The sequence below is a fragment of the Pimephales promelas genome, chromosome 2 (assembly GCF_988280905.1).
Source record: "Pimephales promelas chromosome 2, fPimPro1.hap1.1, whole genome shotgun sequence".
NCBI lineage: Eukaryota > Metazoa > Chordata > Actinopteri > Cypriniformes > Leuciscidae > Pimephales > Pimephales promelas.
The window spans coordinates 7742911-7763165 of record NC_142770.1 but is presented as its reverse complement, the minus strand read 5'-3'; the positions used below and the strand labels follow the sequence as shown (position 1 = coordinate 7763165).

Below are 20255 nucleotides of genomic sequence, written 5' to 3'. Positions count from 1 at the left end.
TGATGAGTTTTTCTGATTGGCCGATGTGTTGGAAGCGGGACTTTTATTTTGGCGGCGCTTCACAGGAGACGTGATCAAAACATTTTAAATCCCTTCAAAATACCGTATGCTGTGCTATATCCAGTTGCCCACTGTGTCATATTCATGTCGTTTTCACTGTTTGCTGTATGTTAAATTAACGTTACCTTGTCAAAAGTAAAAAAGTAAAATTTATTTAATTTTTTTACATTTTTTTTTTTTAAATTAAGATGATCAGTGCGCATGAAATTACCAGATTACTGAGTGCCCTGTTACAGTGTTCACTTCATTTTTATTCACATATTAATTTGTTTTTAAGCAATGAATTTATTTGTGGAAAAAAAACTGTAATGGGTTTGCAGATTCAAGAAGTTGCTTATTTTAAAGACTTTTGTGGCCAATATAAAGCCGATATTTTTAAATATATATATATATATACAAAAATATAAATATCGGCTTTATATCGGCCGATATTTATATATATATATATATATTAGGGCTAGGTTAACGCGTTATTAACGGCGTTAACGCAAACCCATTTTAACGACGTAAATTTTTTTATCGCGCGATTAACAATCTTTTTGTCCTAGCAAACTTTGTCGTTTTTCACATGCTTTTGCAACAGGACGCAGCATGCGTCCTGATCCATTTTGGCATATCGCGCTCGTCATCCACTCAAAGCCGGCTCGCAAGCCCAAACGTGTGTTTGCGGCGTGCCTGTTGTTTTGTTTACGGTCTAGATCCGCTTGTGCTTTGGCCGAAGAAGCAACAAAACGTCCTCGCGCGGCGCAAGTCATTGAAATGAATGGGTTCAGAGCGCAGCGAGAGTACGTTTTGTGCCACACACTCGTTACGGCTTGCGAGCCGGCCAAATAGTAACGTTACGTTTTGAGTGGATGACGAGCGCGAGACGCCGAAATGGATGCCCTAAGATTCTGAATGGAAGTTTACTTTTAAAAAGTTGACAAATTGTCCCATTGACAAGACCAAGTGATCTGTGTGTTTTGTCGTTGTGAACTGAGCGATCATCATCGCAGCACGTCCAGTCTGAAATACCACTTGATGATGGCCAAGCAAACACACACACAGATGATGCGAATTCTCCACCCCCTCGTCAATATCAGGACCTCGTCAGTATTTCTTTCACCCTTTTTATTGATAGACAGTGTTACATTGTGTAAGAGATTATTTATATATGTTAGTGTGAAATTGAGCACTATTCCAATGTTATTTTCAATAATAATAATAAAAAAAACATTTGCACTAAACAAGCCAATCCCTTTTTTCCATGTTGATAAGAGCATTAAAATTAAAAAAAAAAAATTATGTAAAAAAAAGAAATCAAAAGACATTTAGAATAGATAAAAATGTGCGATTAATCGCGAGTTAACTATGACATTAATGCGATTAATCGCAATTAAATATTTTAATCGTTTGACAGCACTAATATATATATATATATATATATATATATATACAAAAATATAAATATCGGCTTTATATCAGCTGATATTTATATATATATATATATATATGTGTGTGTGTATATATACAGTATATATATATATTGGCTTTATAATGGCCATCGGCCACCCTGCTCTCTCAGATATCGGCATCGGCCATCAAAAAACCCATATCGGCCGACCACTACGCATGGCACAAGCTGATTGGCTGATTGTGATAAATATACTGCTCAGTGTTAGTTAATGCATTGATTAACATTAACTAATGGACTTAGCATTTTTAAGTGTTAGCATTTATTCTTTATGAAACAAGAATATCTGTGATCTAGCACAGAACATCGGGACTGTAGTGCCTGAGGGAAGATGTTCAGATTAATCGTGTGCGAGAAAGATCCATGTGGGTGTTCGCGATGCCAAACGAGGAGTTGTTACCATGACAACGGTAGTCCAAGAGGTCGCCAGGGTAACGAGGCTTGGCAGAGAAACACCTGAATGCCATCTGTCCAAAAAATTCAATCCTGAGATTAAGATTTCTTATTCACACACACACACCCTCAAATGTGAGGCTTAAAGTGAATGTGTGGGTGTGAGTGTGTGTGTGTGGCCTGTGGGAGCAGTTGTAATGTGTTGTCAAGGTTACTCATCTATTCCATTGAGAGTACAGGATGAAATTCAGAACCCAGGCGGCCCATAATGCAATTTGCACAATTTTGCAGAACCCATAAACGTCGTTTAAATGGGATTCGGGCCTCTTGCTCACACACACTTGTACGAGAAAACAGTCATACAGGCTTTTTCTCACCAAAAAAATAGGAAGGTTTGTGATTTAATTGCGAAAGACGAATCTCGAGCTTACAAACACACACACACACCGTCCTTCAGAACAGCGTTTCAAAACCTGACACAGCAACAACACACAGAAATGCTGAAGAGATATATTACACAGTTTGCAGGCATGATGTTGTCACTAATTCCCAGGAATGTGGGGAGTTTGTGTGTGAGTGTGTGTGAGAGAGAGTTTATTAAGTCCAGGAAAAACGAAACAAAACCTCAGCATATTACACACACACACACACACAGTTATTCTCCTGTCACTGCAGCGGCTTAAATCACGATAGACATCTCATCCTGATGAACACAAATTGTGCTTAGTTTGAGTGTGGATTAGTTTCTGAAGCTTTATTCTTATATAAAAATTACAGGATAAAAGATGAAATCATCTGAGGGCAAAAGAAGTGTGTAGGGTCTAGAATTGTCAAGAAGGACGTTGACGTTTCTCAAATGGTCTTGACGAGACACATTTTTTGGCTACTCATCATCTTAAAATGGCTGAATAAAATTAATCATATATAGCATTATTTAAAGGATTAGTTCACTTTTAAAAAAAAACTTTTGCTGATAATTTACTCACCCCCATGTCATCCAAGATGTCCATGTCTTTCTTTCTTCAGTCGAAAAGAAATGAAGGTTTTTTCTCCATATAATGGACTTCAATGGGGTCCAAACAGTTCAAGGTCCAAAAGACAGTTTCAGTGCAAACTGCAAACTGTTCAAAGGGCTTTAAACGATTCCAGACGATGAATAAGGGTCTTATCAAGCGAAATGATCACTCATTAAAAAAAAGTTTAAGTTTTATAAGCTCAAATGGTCGCCTTGCTCTGTTCTGTGATGCGCGTTCGTGACTCTCCTATTCGAACTTGTTCATCAAAATGAACAAATCTTTTCCAGAGTCAATTCGTTCATTTCGCTCGTTGAATGAACCAAATGAATCGAAAAAAGATTGGGTTCATTTTGATAAACTAGTTCGAACAGGAGAGTCACGAACGCGCATCACAGAACAGAGCAAGGCGACCATTTGAGCTTATAAAACTTAAACTTTTTTTTAATGAGTGATCATTTCGCTTGATAAGACCCTTATTCATCGTCTGGAATCGTTTAAAGCCTTTTGAACAGTTTGCAGTTTGCACTGAAACTGTCTTTTGGACCTTGAACTGTTTGGTTCCCATTGAAGTCCATTATATGGAGAAAATCCTGGAATGTTTTCATCAAAATCCTTCATTTCTTTGACATCTTGGAAGACATGGGGGTGAGTAAATTATCAGCAAAAGTTTTTTTAAAAGTGAACTATTCTTTTAAATGTGTAAATATGTTATGTATTATAAATGGCTACACATATACATATATGCATTAAACACTTCATATGTATAAAATATATAAAATTACATAAGTATACATATATATACATACAAATATAATATATATACACATATAAACACACACACACACACACACACATATTAAAAACACACACTATACACATACAAACACACATCTGTTATAATTTTTCCATATGGCATTAGGCAAACTCTCTCCCTGCAATTAATAATACAGCATCATAAACAGATGATTGTGAACTACCGACTGCGCCGGACGCTTTTAATTGGGAAACTGCTAAAGGAGAAGTGTTTTTAATGCACAGACTGACTCTGAACTGCTCATATTTGATGTATCATAAACACATTTATATTTATATTCATATTTTGGGCTATTCCTCGCAATAGCCAGTGGCTACTTATGTTTATGAAAGGTATCTGGAAACAGCCCAACAGGAAAGAAAACAATCTTTTCACATTTTGCATGAGGCGGCGCCAGTTTCGTTTCAAAAGAGAATGAAGGTTAGTGTGGTCTCTCAAGCGAATGGTTCAAGCGGAAGTGCGCTCGTGAAATCTGTGAACCATCCGCCACGACAGCACACACTGAGCATTGAGCAAACACAATGACGTCATCTGTGAAGCGAAACAAAACAGGAACTGAATTATTCCAGGAGCGCAACGTTAATGCTGTGCTGAAAGCCACTTCCTTCCTCGACCCGCTCATCTGATACATGTGGGAAGTGTTAAGAACAATAGCACCTGCAGGACGGGCGGCCAGGAGGACGTTCAGCTAAAGAAAACAGGGGCAGGTCACACTGGTCTGTCACACAGACAATATATGAGGTCAACGGATGATTATCATCTCCCATTTGTCGTGAAATGAGATATCGCAGTGCATTGTGGGATGCGTCGAGGGAAGAGTTTTGACTGACAGTGTTAAGAATTAAGGCGTATACACACACGTGCGCAGGCATCTGATGCAACCGGGTGGCAATATTTGAAGCGTAGGTTTTCAGAACCGCTTGAGCTTGCTAATCGTCTGAATCTGGCGTTGACTGACAGGACGGAGAGGTTACGTGTCACTCCGCTGTCAACGGTCATGTTCTCACTGCAGTTTATAGATGCCCGTGGACTCACGCCGAGGTCAATTACACACACCTGTCAAGGGGACATCTTCTCCAAATCAGCCTCCAGGAGATCAGATACACAATACCACACACACACACACACACACACAACACCGTCAGATATGTAGTTCAACTCAGATGTGAAGAACACGCAGGCTACAGGTAGTTTTCAACTTCTATTTATGTTTTGCAATGTAACAATTTATGCATATCGCCCCACAAATTGTCATTACCGTAATCTAAAACCAGATATTATGATATTGTTATTGATATTAATATATCGGTAAGTGCTGGCTTTAGAATAAAAATTATGTGCTGGATGCTGATTGAAATAAAAATATTAAAAATATTGTTTATTATTTCAATAATTATGAAACAATTCAAGAATATGGTGGGAAAATGGGCTTAATTGAAATGAAAAATGTCAAAATGCAAAACAAAACCGTTATATTATTTTTTCTATGTAATTATTTTCATGCCAGTTGCACAGAATTCCCAGAATTATATAAATTACATAAATGTATCATTATTTTTATAATTTATAATTTTTTATAATTAAAAATATATAAATTTTATCATTATTTTAATCATTATTTTAATTAAAAAATATATTTATAAAAGTGTCATGAAATTATTAGTTTTTTAAATACATTCACCAATATTTATCTTTTGCGTTTTACATTTTTTTCTATTTTAAATTTTTTAACGACAAAAGTAATTACAAAGTAAAACTACTTTCAAAACAAATTATGTTAATTCGAAAATAATTCGAAAGAATATCGTGCAAACTGGAACAGTAGAAATAATAATAATAATAATTCATATATAAACTCATAAAATTCATAAAAATTAAGCACATTTTCCCACTGAAAACAATATATTTTTATATATTATATATAGTTTAATTTTAGATTTTTTTGCGATTAAAACAAAGACTGAAATGTTAAAAAATATTATAAAACTAAACTTTATAAAAATATAAAACTAAATCTTTTTTTTCCCCACCAGGTTCAGTTCACTACATCACTAAACAGCAGAAACACTTCAAACATGTGTTCGGTCACACACACACACACACACACACACACACACACACACCTCTGTGAATGTGAAACCAATCTCTGCTCTTGAACGGCCTTAATCAGAAATAAGAGCAGTTCTGCTTGGAAAGCTGCGAGTGTTATGAGAATGTCAAAGTCTGTTGGTAAACAAAAGAGGTATTCAGAGGCCGAGACGATCCCCTGAACCCTGATGGGGGCCGGGATAAAGTTTCCACGTCCAAAGGGTAAAACGGAAAACGTTAAACACAGACATACAAAAAGCCTCTCTCATGCACACTTACGAAACATGGTGTTGAACTGTTGGGGGTTCAGGTTCCACTTGCCCCATGGAGTTTTGTGACCTTTCGACTGGGCGTAGTGGGCGTGGTTAAACTCCGGCTCGGTCCCGAAGGAGTCCAGGACCCTCAGCATGCACCTGAAACACACACCGTCAACGCTTGAGTGACAGCAGCACACAAGACACTCGAAAACAAGACAAACCAGCAAAAATAAATAAACCAAATAATTATATATTGCATAATACGGAAGCATATTGCATTCACTTGAAGAAAAAAATCTACTCTGTTTTTTCAGAATTACGAGATAATTTTTCATGAAAAAAAGTTTTGCTCTGTTTTTCCTGAGTTAACAAGTTAATTATCTCAGAATTACGAGATAATTTTTCCATGAAAAAAAACAAAAAAACGTTTTTGCTCTGTTTTTTTTAATGAACAAGTTAATTCTCAGAATTACAAGATATTTGTCATGATATTTGTCAAAAAAGTTTGTTCTGTTTTTCTGAACTAACGAGTTAATTATCTCAGAATTACGAGATAATTTTTCCATGGGAAAAAAAAAACGTTTTTGCTCTGTTTTTTTTTTTGATTAACAAGTTAATTCTCAGAATTACGAGATCATTTTTTCATGGAAAAAAGTTTTTGCTCTGTTTTTCTGAATTAAATATTGAAATATATTGTAAATAGATTTCATTGAAATATTGTAAAATATTATTTACAATATAAATAATATTATTTGAAATATTGTGAAATATTATTACAATTTAAATAATCAGTTTTCTATGTGAATATATAGTAAAGTGTGATTAATTCCTGTGATCAAAGCTGAATGTTCAGCATAACTCCAGTCCTCAGAGTCACATGATCCTTCAGAAATCACTCTACTATGATGAGATAAAAATATATTCAAATAAAAAACAGTTTTAAACTGTCATAATATTTAACAATATCAGTTTTTTTTGGTGCGGTATTTTTAATCAAATAAATGCAGCAGAAGAGACGTTAAAAACGTTAAAAATCGTACCGATCCAAAACTTTTGACTGGTAGTGTACATTTCTATATATTTATCTTTTGCAATTTTTTATATATATATATATATATATATATATATATATTTTTTTTTTTTAAGTATTATAAAAAAAAACTCAAAAGAAAAAGAAAAAAATAATTTCAGAAGACTTTCCCAAATCTGTCCAAACACACAGAGCTTCTAATTAGAGTAAAATAAACGAATGCAGTCTATAACCCCAGAGGAAGTTATCCGTTAGCAGACGATAGTGTTTCTGATTCCTCGATAAGCCCTATCCAGACTGGAATAACAGGTCGGGTTCACAGCGGCGCGGAGAGCACGAGATCGACCCCACACTGTCTGAAGCAGGAGAGATCACCAGGAGATCAGGTTTAGACTCATTTAAAACGGCTTTACGTGGCCAATAACGCCCCGCCGTGTCAACCGAGCCGAAGAGAATGTGATCGAGGAAAGGTCGCGGCCACACACAGATGTTAATAATAAAACACAAATGTGATGTGAACGTACTGATAATGGACCCAGGACGGGCCCAGAGTCTTCTTGAACTGAGCCAGACCGACGATGTCTATGTAGATGAGCTCCACGATTTTATCACCCTTCGTGGGGCAGCTGGACTTGTTGCCCATGACCTTCTTCATGATCCTGGCGAGAGACAGAGAGGAATTCAAATGAACTGAACGGAGATGATATGATACTGGAGCACACGGACGGAGGCGGAGACTCACTCCTTTAGCTCAGCGAGAGAGGCGGAGATTCGGATGTCGTGTCCGAGCAGGTACAGCGTGGTGATGAGGTCACTCCACTGGACCAGCTCTCCCAGAGGACCCCCGCTGAACGCGTTCTCCGCGATCTTGAAACCAGACTCCTTCGTCAGGAGACCCAAGTGCACCAGGATCTAAGATAATAAAGAAATTATTTATTTTTTTCCCACAAAAATGTCTACAATATTCAAATGTAAATAAAACAATTTTAATTAAAATTTTTAAATTTAATTTTAATAATTAAAAGGTAAATATTAATTTAAAAATAAAGTAATAATAATAAATAAAATATTAAGCAAAAGTAAATATAATTATCTTATCTTATATATATATATATTAAATCACTCTAAAGTGGACAATTAATTAAATATGGTGATTAAGTAATCATTGATATATATATATATATATATATATATATATATATATATATATTAAAATCCTTTATAATAAAGAAATATAATAATAATAAAATTACATTTTACTAATAAAAATGTTATAAAATATTTACTAATGATTCATTTTTTTGTATACTATTTTACTGCATTATTTTCTTACATTATTTACTGCATTATTTTATTAAATCACACTACATTAACAAATTAACATTGACAGTCCTAATTAAACCTGATCAAAAAATCTGATTTCATTTATAGAGTATTGAAATATAATAGTTAACTTAAAAAAAATTATAAATCAATTTAAATAAACCTTAAATTATTGCAGCAATAAATAATACAAAATATTAGCCTTTATTGAGGATCTCTTGAAATAAGCAACAGTAATTATGATGCACTATAATATTATATCTAAAAAAATATATAAACAATATTCTAATATATAAAAGTACAGTCACTTTAAACTGACTAGTAAGTAAATATATATTTACAAATCAATATTTTTAGAAAGTATAATATATTTTTGGTTTAATATAAAAAAAAATATTTTCTAAAAATATTGATATACATGATTAATGAATTTCATTTTCATTTCTTAATAATAATAATAATAATAAAATTGCACTAAATTATTTAAACGTCTGATTCCATGAAATTGAATGGTTAATATCTGACCAAAACCCGTTTTTTACAGTCTTAAAAATCAGATATGCTTATTGTGAAGAAGTAAATGGAAAGAGAAGGTTGCATTCTGGGTAAAAACAACAACAAAAAAACGGTGGGTTGCGATATCTTAAATTCTCTCATGTCAGTATCTGCAGTCTTCTATTTTTTTCATTCATACCATTGGTTTTAGAATTAATATGTCAAGGGACTCATATCATACGCAGTCACATTAGAGTGGTGGATGAGTATCAGCAGAGGATTATGGGTAACAGTGACATGCTTTTAAGCTCTCAACGACTGAGGTTATTTCAGGTTTGAAACCAGGCGACCTCTAGAGAGACTCTCACGTGTGCTTTGTGGTTTTGTGTCCCGCTGTGCCGCATGACAGCAGGTGACAGAGAAAGACAAAGACGCTTTTGGGAAAGTGTGTGTATCTGCAGTTGTGTGTATTATTCAATGGGAAACACCGGCAGCTTCATTAAAGGCCGCCATGTAGAGTCAATCGTGAAATTTTTCACTCACCTTTTTGCGCTTGTGTTTGGCGAGGTTCTGTTTGGTGGCGAGGGAGCGAACGGCACTGACCCACGGCTCCTCCATTCGCTTGATCCGCAACATCATCCAGCGAAACTCCTCGCGCCGCGACATCACGCGATACAGCTCCTCGAAACTCGTGCGGATCTCCTTCTGTGCAAACAAAATGCAGAAAACACTGAGGCTTTTTTTTTCCTTTTACTCGTTGTCTCTCTCGGTTTAAATTAGGACATGTTTTATGGAAAGCTCATTTTAATGACAAACGAATAAAAATGATTCATTTAAAGACCTGTGCCTTTCTGTCGGCTTCATCCGCAATATTTTTGATCCTCCACAGCAGCCGAGGGCACCAGTTTTCAACCTAGCACACACAAAAACGGTGAATTAGCATTCGTCCTCGCTAACGATCAGACCAAGCGTGCCGCACAAGCCCTGAAAATTGAAGCCAAAACGTCTTGATCGCCCCCCGGTGGGTGGTCATGGTATAGGTCATAAACCCCGCCTCCCTGTGTTATTCAACGGCACGCGAGACCAACTAAACAATTAAATCACGCTTCAAATATCGTTTTTCCAAATATCATTTACTGTAGTTTTTATCACGCTGATGTAATTTCAAGTGTTTGTTTTTAAAATAAGTCTGTTTTTAGTTAGTTAGTTGATGCGGTGTCGTGACATCATGATTGACAGATGAGATTGACAGGTTCTCTGAGAGAAACTAAAAAAAAAAAAGAATTTATGTACTGCCTTTATCAATGTTTTGTCATGCCAAAATATAATTTATTTATTCAATTATAATATATTTAATTATATTAAATGTTCCCCCTAAATGGAAACCTTGTTAAAAAGTGTATGAATTTTATTTTATAAATTTATTAAATGAATTTCGTCATTTAATTCTTTTTAAGTATTTTAATAAAAATCAATGTGTATTTTATATATTTTTCATTCAAATGTATTTAATTTCTTTTTGTGGATGTAATTGTGGAAGTCGAAACTTACCCCCAAACTAGTCATTTTTTATACAGCCCATATCTGTAACTATTAGGCCAACGTTCCCGTCACATCTTACCTCACTCAGATAAATGAAGAACGAACAGGTGGATCCGTCCACTCCGTAGTTTCCGTAGCAGGGGTCCGAACGCCACATGTCCTTCATCCACTGAACATGAGGTAGAAGAAATGAAAAAGAGTTTGTTAGATCAGATAAGGAAAAAAAACAAAGTTGTGAGAGACTTTAGGGGTTTTAAAAACCACCAAGTATAAAAAAAAATCCCCAGTTGTGCAGGAAGCCGTGTGTCAAGGATGCGGTTTCATTTCCTGACAGGTTTTTGCAGGATATTTATCAGAATCAGCCTGACCTTGAGAAAAACCATTGGTTTCCACTTCCTGTATCCAATTTCTTCTCAAACTGACTCTCTATAGGACGGAAAGGGACTTATTGATCGAACCGTGTGGTTCACTTCACACTAATCAATCCGGGATTTTGAGAAGGATGGCACTGTGCGTTTTTAATGAGTCAGCACTTGACAAAAAAAAGTTCATTTGCATGTAGACAAGCTATTTTACATTGTAAAAGTAGGAAATACTCAGTTGTACTTAATTTACATTTAACTAATTAGCATTTGATGAGAAAAAGCTCGGATTCGCATGAAGACGAAACATTTTACGTTGTCCATGCGGAATGCGCGTGTACATGTTTTCGACGCGCACGTTTCACGTCTCATCCTGACGTCATGCGTCTTTCCGGGATCTTTACGGGTTGTGTGTGAACGCACTCACAGATCCCGGCAAATCACTGGCAGTGTGAATGATCCAAAATCAAACAATCCCGGGACAAATGCCGGGTCGCATTATCCGTGTATTTTCCGGAATCTCTGTGTGAAAGGGGCTTAAATATTACTTTTGCAAAACTGATGGATTTTATATCCTTTAAATGCACATTCTCTTGATTACACCCTCTTCTTTTTCATTGTACGTTTCTATGGTTTAATGGATAAACAAAAGTGTTTTTAGACCTTCTAAGCTTCCAAACTAAAGTCAAACAACTTGGTTAGGCTGTTCTCACTCTATTACTGCAGTCACATTCGGGTTGCTCTGCTTGATGTTAAATCCCACGTAATTGGCCCCGTCTGGCTGCTACATCAACGTTCTGTAAAAAAACCCAGAGGGACTCGTTCTGAGTATCGGGTTAGGTCATTAAAAGAAATGCAATTCCAAGAAGGAAAAACTATTATCACATGGTAACAGTCAACTCGGAATTCCTTAACGGATTTTAAAGAGGTCAAATAATGTGATAGAAAACAAACATCAAAAAAAGAGTGATCTTTATTTGTACAATTACATTTTTCAATTGAATTAAAGTGCCCTTATTATGCTTTTTCAAATATGTCCTTTCATGCAGTGTGTAATATGTAATCTATCTGTTTGTGAACATAAAAGGTCTGAAAAGTTTTAAAGATCAAAGTGCAGTGTTGCGTCCTTAGGGACGGTTAGATTGTTTTCCTTCGGGGTTTGTGTTTTTCTTTTGTCTCTCTTCCTTACTTTCACTTTCGCAGGTCGTCGCTGATTGGCTATAACACCTGTCAATCAGCGTAATGAGCAGGTTTGCCTGGGAGGCGGCACCTGGAGAAGCCCTACTTAAGACGCGTGCTAACCGCGGGAAGAGAGAGAGATTTTTGTGCTTGCTTTGAGAGACTTTGGTTTTGATTTGAGATGTTTGTTTTTTTTTGTTTTCTCTCCAGTTGATTTAGTTCTGTTAAGTGTTTGCTTTATTTTGTCATGTAATGTTACGCTTACCTTTTGAGTTTTCCCTAAAATTTCACATTTGTGAGATTCTGAGTCTGTTAAGCAGCTTTGCAAGGCTGGGTTAGCTGGGAATAGAATACACACACAAGGTTTTTTTGTGTGTGTAGATTCACTAGGTTAGAGATTTGTGCCACCCCCTGTATTTTTGTTATTAGTTAGTGTAGTTTAGATACGGCGTCTAGGACGTTGAAGACTTTTTCTTTGTTCTTTTGTTTTAGTCTAGGTTTAGATTGTTACTTTCGTTTGTTTGGCACAAATCCTGTTTTCCCTTTTTCCTTTTGCCCTTTTTCACATATTATGTTAACCAACCTATTTATTATTAAATTATTTTTCATTATATCTCTGAGTGTCTCTCGTGTTTTCTCAACACATTAAGTGGTCCATAGAGACGTTTGATTGAACCGGTTCTGTGTTCCCCTTCTAATATTCCCTAGACGGGAACGAGCCAGAGAAGGGTCGTAACATGCAGATATATAAAAATATTGTCTCCTAAAAGAAAGAATATATTCTGACCATTGCAGTCTTCATTGGTTGTCTGCAAACAACGTCGACTTTGACGTAGCTAAAAGTGGAAGAGTTTGGTTTGTGTTGTCGATGTGGAGAAGAAGCTGTTTTCAGTGCTGCTAAAGCCAATTGGTTTCCGACTCATGGTGCAACCAGTAGACCAATCACAACACTGGGCCATCTGACCAATCAGAGCAGAGTAGACCAATCACAACACTGGGCCATCTGACCAATCAGAGCAGAGTAGACCAATCACAACACTGGGCCATCTGACCAATCAGAGCAGAGTAGACCAATCACAACACTGGGCCATCTGACCAATCAGAGCAGAGTAGACCAATCACAACAGACTGGGTCGTCTAACCAATCAGAGCAGAGTAGATCAATCATAACAGACTGGGTCTTCTGACCAATCAGAGCAGAGTAGACCAATCATAACACTGGGCCATCTGACCAATCAGAGCAGAGTAGACCAATCATAACAGACTGGGTCGTCTGACAGATCAGAGCAGAGTAGACCAATCACAACACTGGGCCATCTGACCAATCAGAGCAGAGTAGACCAATCACAACAGACTGGGTCTTCTGACCAATCAGAGCAGAGTAGACCAATCACAACACTGGGCCATCTGACCAATCAGAGCAGAGTAGACCAATCACAACACTGGGCCATCTGACCAATCACAGCAGAGTAGACCAATCACAACACTGGGCCATCTGACCAATCAGAGCAGAGTAGACCAATCACAACAGACTGGGCCATCTGACCAATCAGAGCAGAGTAGACCAATCACAACAGACTGGGTCATCTGACCAATTAGAACAAACAAAGCTCTCAGAGAGAAGGGTTTTAGAGAGACTGAATCCTTTATCGAACCGTTTCAGACCCTGTGAGGAACGGAGTGATGTGAAATGTATATTGTGAGAAAATTAAAGAGTTTTGATCTTGATCTTTTGATGCATGCAACCTGGAGACCTCCAAAACATAATTAGGAGCCTTTGAAATAGCATAATACGGGCACTTTAATACTAAGAAGAGGCATATTACAGACTAATTAATGAATAAAATTAACAATTAATAAAAGCCACAGTGTCTGTAAATGACAAGTCCAAACTATTTTTGTTTTATTCTTCCTTATCCTTTTCCAACCTTTCCCAAAGCCCATGGTCCTCGTAGTACTCCACTCATTAATAACACCATAGCAGTTTAAAGCTTTCAAATGTCTCAAAACAAATCAATATCTTGCTGTTAATGTTTGTAAGGGGAACATCCCGCTGAGAGCTTTTAATTTTCCCTGTCTGGATTCAAGATGAAAATGGTTTCTAAATAAAGTCCAACAGATGAGAAGCCATCTCGAGAAAGACAGTGGCAGCTGTTAAAGAGGGATTTTAACAAGTCTCAGAACGAGAAGCTTTTCTCAGCACGTTTGAGAAAACACTCACCTTCAACTTGCCTTCACAATGAGGAAACCCATCAAGCGAGGGTAGTTCACATTTCTCCTGTGCTCCGTTCAGCAAGTCTGGGCACACAGAGAGAAAGAAAGAAAGGAACATAATAAGCACACAACAGTCCCAAAACTACACAAATCACAGCTGAAAATCAACACGCTTGCTCAGCACACACCAGCATTCGACTGGAAGATAAATACCATCCAATTATCATACAATACACTCTCAAATTAACTCTGTAACACAATATTAGGGTCCCAAACCCAAAAAGCATTCAAATTTTCTCAATCAAGCAGTGTTGCCTCATATGAACTGAAGAAAAAAATACAGAAAAGCAAACCAATTTTAGCGAAGTGTAGATGGGCCTTAATTATGAAAAACAAGCATAAAACATTTGTTTGTAATTTGTGAATAAGCCATCCCTATGTAAATGTTCCCTTTTAAGCAGATAAGAAAATGGGAAATTTATGTAAAAATGAGATTCGTGAATGATTTGCACACAAATTTGTTCTGCTTATGTTTCATGAAGAGGGTCCAATGTGTGATTGGTTTAAAACAGTTTTTATGCTAAGTACATCCATAAACTTGTAGCGCAACATTTACTGTTAACGACCCTTGAGACTGAATACTACACAATGACAACTGAAAATAAACGAGCTTTTGGGAACTTGGCCAGGTAATGAGATCAATAATCCAGTTAACACAGCAAATTAACACAGTGTGAAATTAACACTAGACCCAAACACACACATCTTGCCAAGTGCATTCAAAATATCTTGAAATAAGTTCTGTTGTCACTTTGCACTGCGAGAGGAAAGGAACAAATCAGTCGCAAACTTAATCCATGTTGTATAATACATTTTTTAAGGTTCATAAGTTTGATAAGAACAGGACTTCCTGCCATCTTGCTACTAACAATACCCGTTACATCATAATTATTGTGTTTGTGCATTCACTTCTAACTTGAGTTGAGATAAGAAGAGTTGGGAGAGTTTAGAAGAGTTGAGATGAGAAGAGAAGAGTGGAGATGAGAAGAGAAGAGTGGAGGAGAGTTGAGTTGGGAAGAGTTGAGATGAGAAGAGTTTAGAAGAGTTGAGATGAGAAGATTTAAGAAGAGTTTAGAAGAGTTGAGATGAGAAGAGAGGAGGAGAGTTAAGAAGAGTTGAGTTGGGAAGAGTTGAGATGAGAAGAGTTTTAAAGAGTTTAGATGAGAAGATTTAAGAAGAGTTTAGAAGAGTTGAGATGAGAAGATTTAAGAAGAGTTTAGAAGAGTTGAGATGAGAAGAGTTGAGATGAGAAGAGAGGAGGAGAGTTAAGAAGAGTTGAGTTGGGAAGAGTTGAGATGAGAAGAGTTTTAAAGAGTTTAGATGAGAAGATTTAAGAAGAGTTTAGAAGAGTTGGGATGAGAAGAGAAGAGTGGAGGAGAGTTAAGAAGAGTTGAGTTGGGAAGAGTTGAGATGAGAAGAGTTTTAAAGAGTTGAGATGAGAAGAGTTTTGAATAGCTGAGTAGAGAAGAGTTGAGGAGAGTTGAGGAGAGTTGAGATGAGAAGAGTTAAAGGGTTAGTTCACCCAAAAATGAAAATTAAGTCATTAATTACTCACCCCCATGCTGTACCAACCTCGTAAGACCTTCGTTCATCTTCGGAACACAAATAAAGATATTTTTGATTGAATCTGAGGGCTGGATCACTCTTCCATAGACAGCCTGAGGGACTGCCTCTTGACGGCCCAGAAAGTCATTAAAAGAAAAGGTTTAAATATTCCATGTGCCTACAGTGGCTCAACTATAACTTTATCAAGCGACGAGACTACTTTTTGTGCGAAAAAAAAACACGTAAATAACGACTTTATTCGACTTTCCATTACTTCCTTGTGGGCGCATGCGCGAGAACTGAGACGAGACCGTTCTTCTTCGACTACTTTTTGTTACCGGCTGCTCACCGCTTAGGAGTTTTACCGCCCCCTACCGTATAAGATGACGTACTGCTTGTAAACAGAACGTTTTGCGCCTCCGGCTATATCAGTACGTCATCTTATACGGTAGGTGGCGGTAAAACTCCTAAGCGGTGAGCAGCCGGTAACAAAAAGTAATCGAAGAAGAACGGTCTCGTCTCAGTTCTCGCGCATGCGCCCATAAGGAAGTAATGGAAAGTCGAATAAAGTCGTTATTTACGTTTTTTTTCCGCACAAAAAGTAGTCTCGTCGCTTGATAAAGTTATAGTTGAGCCACTGTAGGCACATGGAATATTTAAACCTTTTCTTTTAATGACTTTCTGGGCCGTCAAGAGGCAGTCCCTCAGGCTGTCTATGGAAGAGTGATCCAGCCCTCAGATTCAATCAAAAATATCTTTATTTGTGTTCCGAAGATGAACGAAGGTCTTACGGGGTTGGTACAGCATGGGGGTGAGTAATTAATGACTTAATTTTCATTTTTGGGTGAACTAACCCTTTAAGAAGAGTTTAGAAGAGTTGAGATGAGGAGAGTTGAGGAGAGTTTAGAAGAGTTGAGATGAGAAGAGTTGAAATGAGAAGAGAAGAGTGGAGTGGAGTTAGGAAGAGTTGAGAAGAGTTTTGAATAGTTGAGTAGAGAAGAGTTGAGGAGAGTTGAGATGAGAAGAGTTGAGATGAGAAGAGTTTAGAAGAGTTGAGATGAGAAGAGTTGAAGTGAGAAGAGAAGAGTGGAGGAAAGTTAAGAAGAGTTGAGTTGGGAAGAGTTGAGATGAGAAGAGTTTTAAAGAGTTGAGATGAGAAGAGTTTTGAATAGTTGAGTAGAGAAGAGTTGAGGAGAGTTGAGATGAGAAGAGTTGATGGAAAAGTGAGAGGAATCCAAGTGAGATGAGATGAGAGGAGATAAAAAGAAAGTTGAAATGACATGATATAACATGAAAAGAGTGGAGAGGAAACTAGGTGAGATGATGAGATGATACAAAACGAAAGGAGGGGAAACCGGGTGAAGTGAGAGGAGATGACTCAAAATGAGATGAGAGGAGTGAAAAGAGAGAAATGAGACAAGTATAGACAGTAGAGCTGCATGATTCATGATCAATCGAGAATCATGATCTTTTGGGGATAAAATGGAGATCTCTACAGATCAGCGGCGGCGAGAACGCAGATTTGAATGTTGCAGTGTGATAATCGTACTGTCAAAGGTTAACCAAAGTCCCTAAAGTCTTTGTTTAAACAGTTTCACTTCGCAAGCGTCAGCAGAGTGCGAGCGGTGTTTTCCCACCGCTCATTATATCAATGAACGAGAGCATTCATATTGAAATCAAGACGGCCAACTCTCATCCATTAACATAGACAGCGACAAAATATGTGCCATTCACGCTTGCGATGTGTAACAGGCCTAAGACATAGTAGAATCACTGTCATCTAGGAATAAGATTGCGTGGGTGTTTGAATCGAGATTGCGACCTTTTAACGATTAACCGTGCAGCTCTAATAAGGAGAGAAGAAAGAGGAGACAAAAAGAAATTAGATGAGAGGAGTAACCAGATAAGATGAAATGAATATAAATGATATAAGAGGAGCCAAGATGAGACGAGAGGAGAGAAAACTAGGAGAGGAAAGGAGAGAAAAGCGAGAGAAGGAGAAGAAACAAGATAAGGCAAAATGAAAGCAGATGAGGTGAGATGAGAGGAAATAAGATGTGAGTGTATTGGAGAAATAGAGGCAAGAAGAAAGAAGGAGAGATGCGACAAATGAAAGACGAGATGAGAGGAGACAAGACGGGATAAAGGGAGGACACAAACTGCAGCCATGCAAGGGTGTTAGCCATGTGATTTCCAATTATTTGATTTGCAAGGATTGGATCATCTTTCTGCTCTCTTTCTCTCCTTCATAAAGCGTTAAGACATGACGGCGCTCTAGAACAATGAACCTAAAACAGTCACAGCGCACATTAAGAGCACTTCCTGTAAACGAAACAAACACCCCACTGAAGGGAACCACCAAATTATAAAGGACGTATATGACATTCATGAATCCACATCGTTTAAGGTCACATGCTAAAAGAATTTAGGCCATTTTATTGAGTCACATGACACAAATAACTCAAAGGTCATGGGATAAACAATGAGCCCAAAATGAGCCCAAATATAGCTGAAAGACAGAAAAAGAGGGCTGACTACAAAGAGAAGATAAAAACAAGCTGTGAAATATGTCTCTCAACACTAACTCAATCAGCCAGTTGGCTGTTTAACATACAAACACAAATTAGACCTAAAATAGACCTAATTTAGACCATAATTATGCCAAAACCTGATCTGTTTCACATACACACCAGACATCCTCATCTACCACAGAGGGATTGTTTTTCAAGACAGGATTGAATAACATGAAGGGCCATGCAAGGCATTATGGGATGCAGTGATGCCATCAATACTGATACTAAGTTTAAATTTGAATAAATACCCTTATTGTATCTACCATATCTTTTTTATAAAACTACTCAATATGCTTTTTGCGAAATTGAGCCCTAATTTGCAATACTGGAGTCCCAAATCATAACATGCTGGAAAAAGTGCAGAAACATTGCTTGGTTGGTGTACGATTTTTAAAGTGTGCACCCACAATCCCTTGCGTCACTTAATACAATTTGTTTGTGGTGGTTTTCTATCGACTTGTTCTGTTTAAAATGAGATGAGAGGAAATGAGATTAGACAAGAGAGGTTAATGGCAAGGCATTATGGGATGTGGTGACATCATCACCACAGAAATGCATTGTTGATTGGCTCAGAACGTCATGCTAGACATATAGTCATGTATTTTTTTTTTTTCTATGATGAACTTTATTGAACGTCCTCATTACTGTCAGGTGCAAAAACAATGATTAGCCGAGAGAGAGACAACTTCTTCCGCATGTGTTGGTACATAAAAACAGCTGTGCTTGACAGGCTTAACTTACACCCTTTCTCATAAACCCACACAGATGGGCATTTGCCATCACACACTCCTCCAGGCTAGTGCGAGACCCTGCACGACAAACACAACAATCATCAAGCAGACAATGAGTGTGTCTTTCAACGAGATGAAAACAGCAAGAAATGGAGGAGCGAGAGAGGAAAAGCACTCAGGAAAGCTGTCTCTCTCTCTTTTGCGCTTCAGTGAGACAAATTTCCCTCAGAGCAGCCGCGTGCGTTTGTCTCTCTCACGCCAGAAAACACACACCAAGGGCACTTCTACAGAGAGGGAATGTACAGTGCTGTGTGTGTATAATCTCTGTTCTAGGCGATTTGAGGCCATTCAGTCTCCCTGCCAAGCAGGAATGGTTTTGCTGAAGCTTGCAAATGGATGTGACTCACACACTTTTAATTTTTAAATGAGGTCAGATCATAGATGATTGCTGTTTAAATAAAGGTGAATCTCATGAAATCAAGTCCAAGCCACAGTGCACATACTGTATACTGTGCAAGTATATATATATAAAGAGACATTATTTTCATCAAAATGCTCAAAATTTGCCAAATTAAACATGGTCATTAAAAAATTTGTAATGAACATTTTTAATATAGTATTCATAAAAAAATCTATTAAATAATATTAATATCAATCTGAATGGAAACTTTGCATGTATATACTGTATACACACACACTTTATATATATATATATATATATATATATATATATATATATATTTTTGCATTATAGTAAAGAGAATATTTAGCATTAGAATAGCATAATGCTATTTCGAAAAAAATAATATTTTTAGGAGCAAAATGCAATAAAAAAAGTCATAAAAATAGGCTTAAAGGTGCAGTAGGTGATGTGGGAAATGCTAACTTTAGCCAGTTAGCATTGAAAGCATATGATTCCACTCTTAGGCTGTGTGTCCACCAAAGAGTTTTTAGCCAGCTGAAAACGCTCTGCTAAAGACGCCGTGCTTTGGGCGCATGAGAGTGTTTTGTCAGCACAGCGTTTTTTCCGTTGAGACGTTTCGTTGCTATGATACAGAATATCCGCAGCACAGTTTACTTGTAATTGATTTCGCAGATAATTTGTTTCATACTAAAAAAA

The 20255-nt window shown here is 37.1% G+C and overlaps 1 protein-coding gene across 1 annotated transcript in view; it reads right to left on the bottom strand.

The window, feature by feature from the left end:
• Positions 1 to 20255, bottom strand: part of mgat5 (alpha-1,6-mannosylglycoprotein 6-beta-N-acetylglucosaminyltransferase) — an 83265-nt gene that overhangs the window by 9901 nt on the left and 53109 nt on the right. The window contains exons 4-10 of the mRNA XM_039682587.2: positions 14234 to 14310; positions 10551 to 10640; positions 9771 to 9842; positions 9473 to 9634; positions 7854 to 8023; positions 7636 to 7770; positions 6104 to 6237 (exon numbers count right to left, since the gene is read on the bottom strand). Of these exons, the coding sequence (XP_039538521.2) occupies positions 6104 to 6237; positions 7636 to 7770; positions 7854 to 8023; positions 9473 to 9634; positions 9771 to 9842; positions 10551 to 10640; positions 14234 to 14310 (840 nt within the window). The remainder of the gene's footprint in view (positions 1 to 6103; positions 6238 to 7635; positions 7771 to 7853; positions 8024 to 9472; positions 9635 to 9770; positions 9843 to 10550; positions 10641 to 14233; positions 14311 to 20255) is intronic.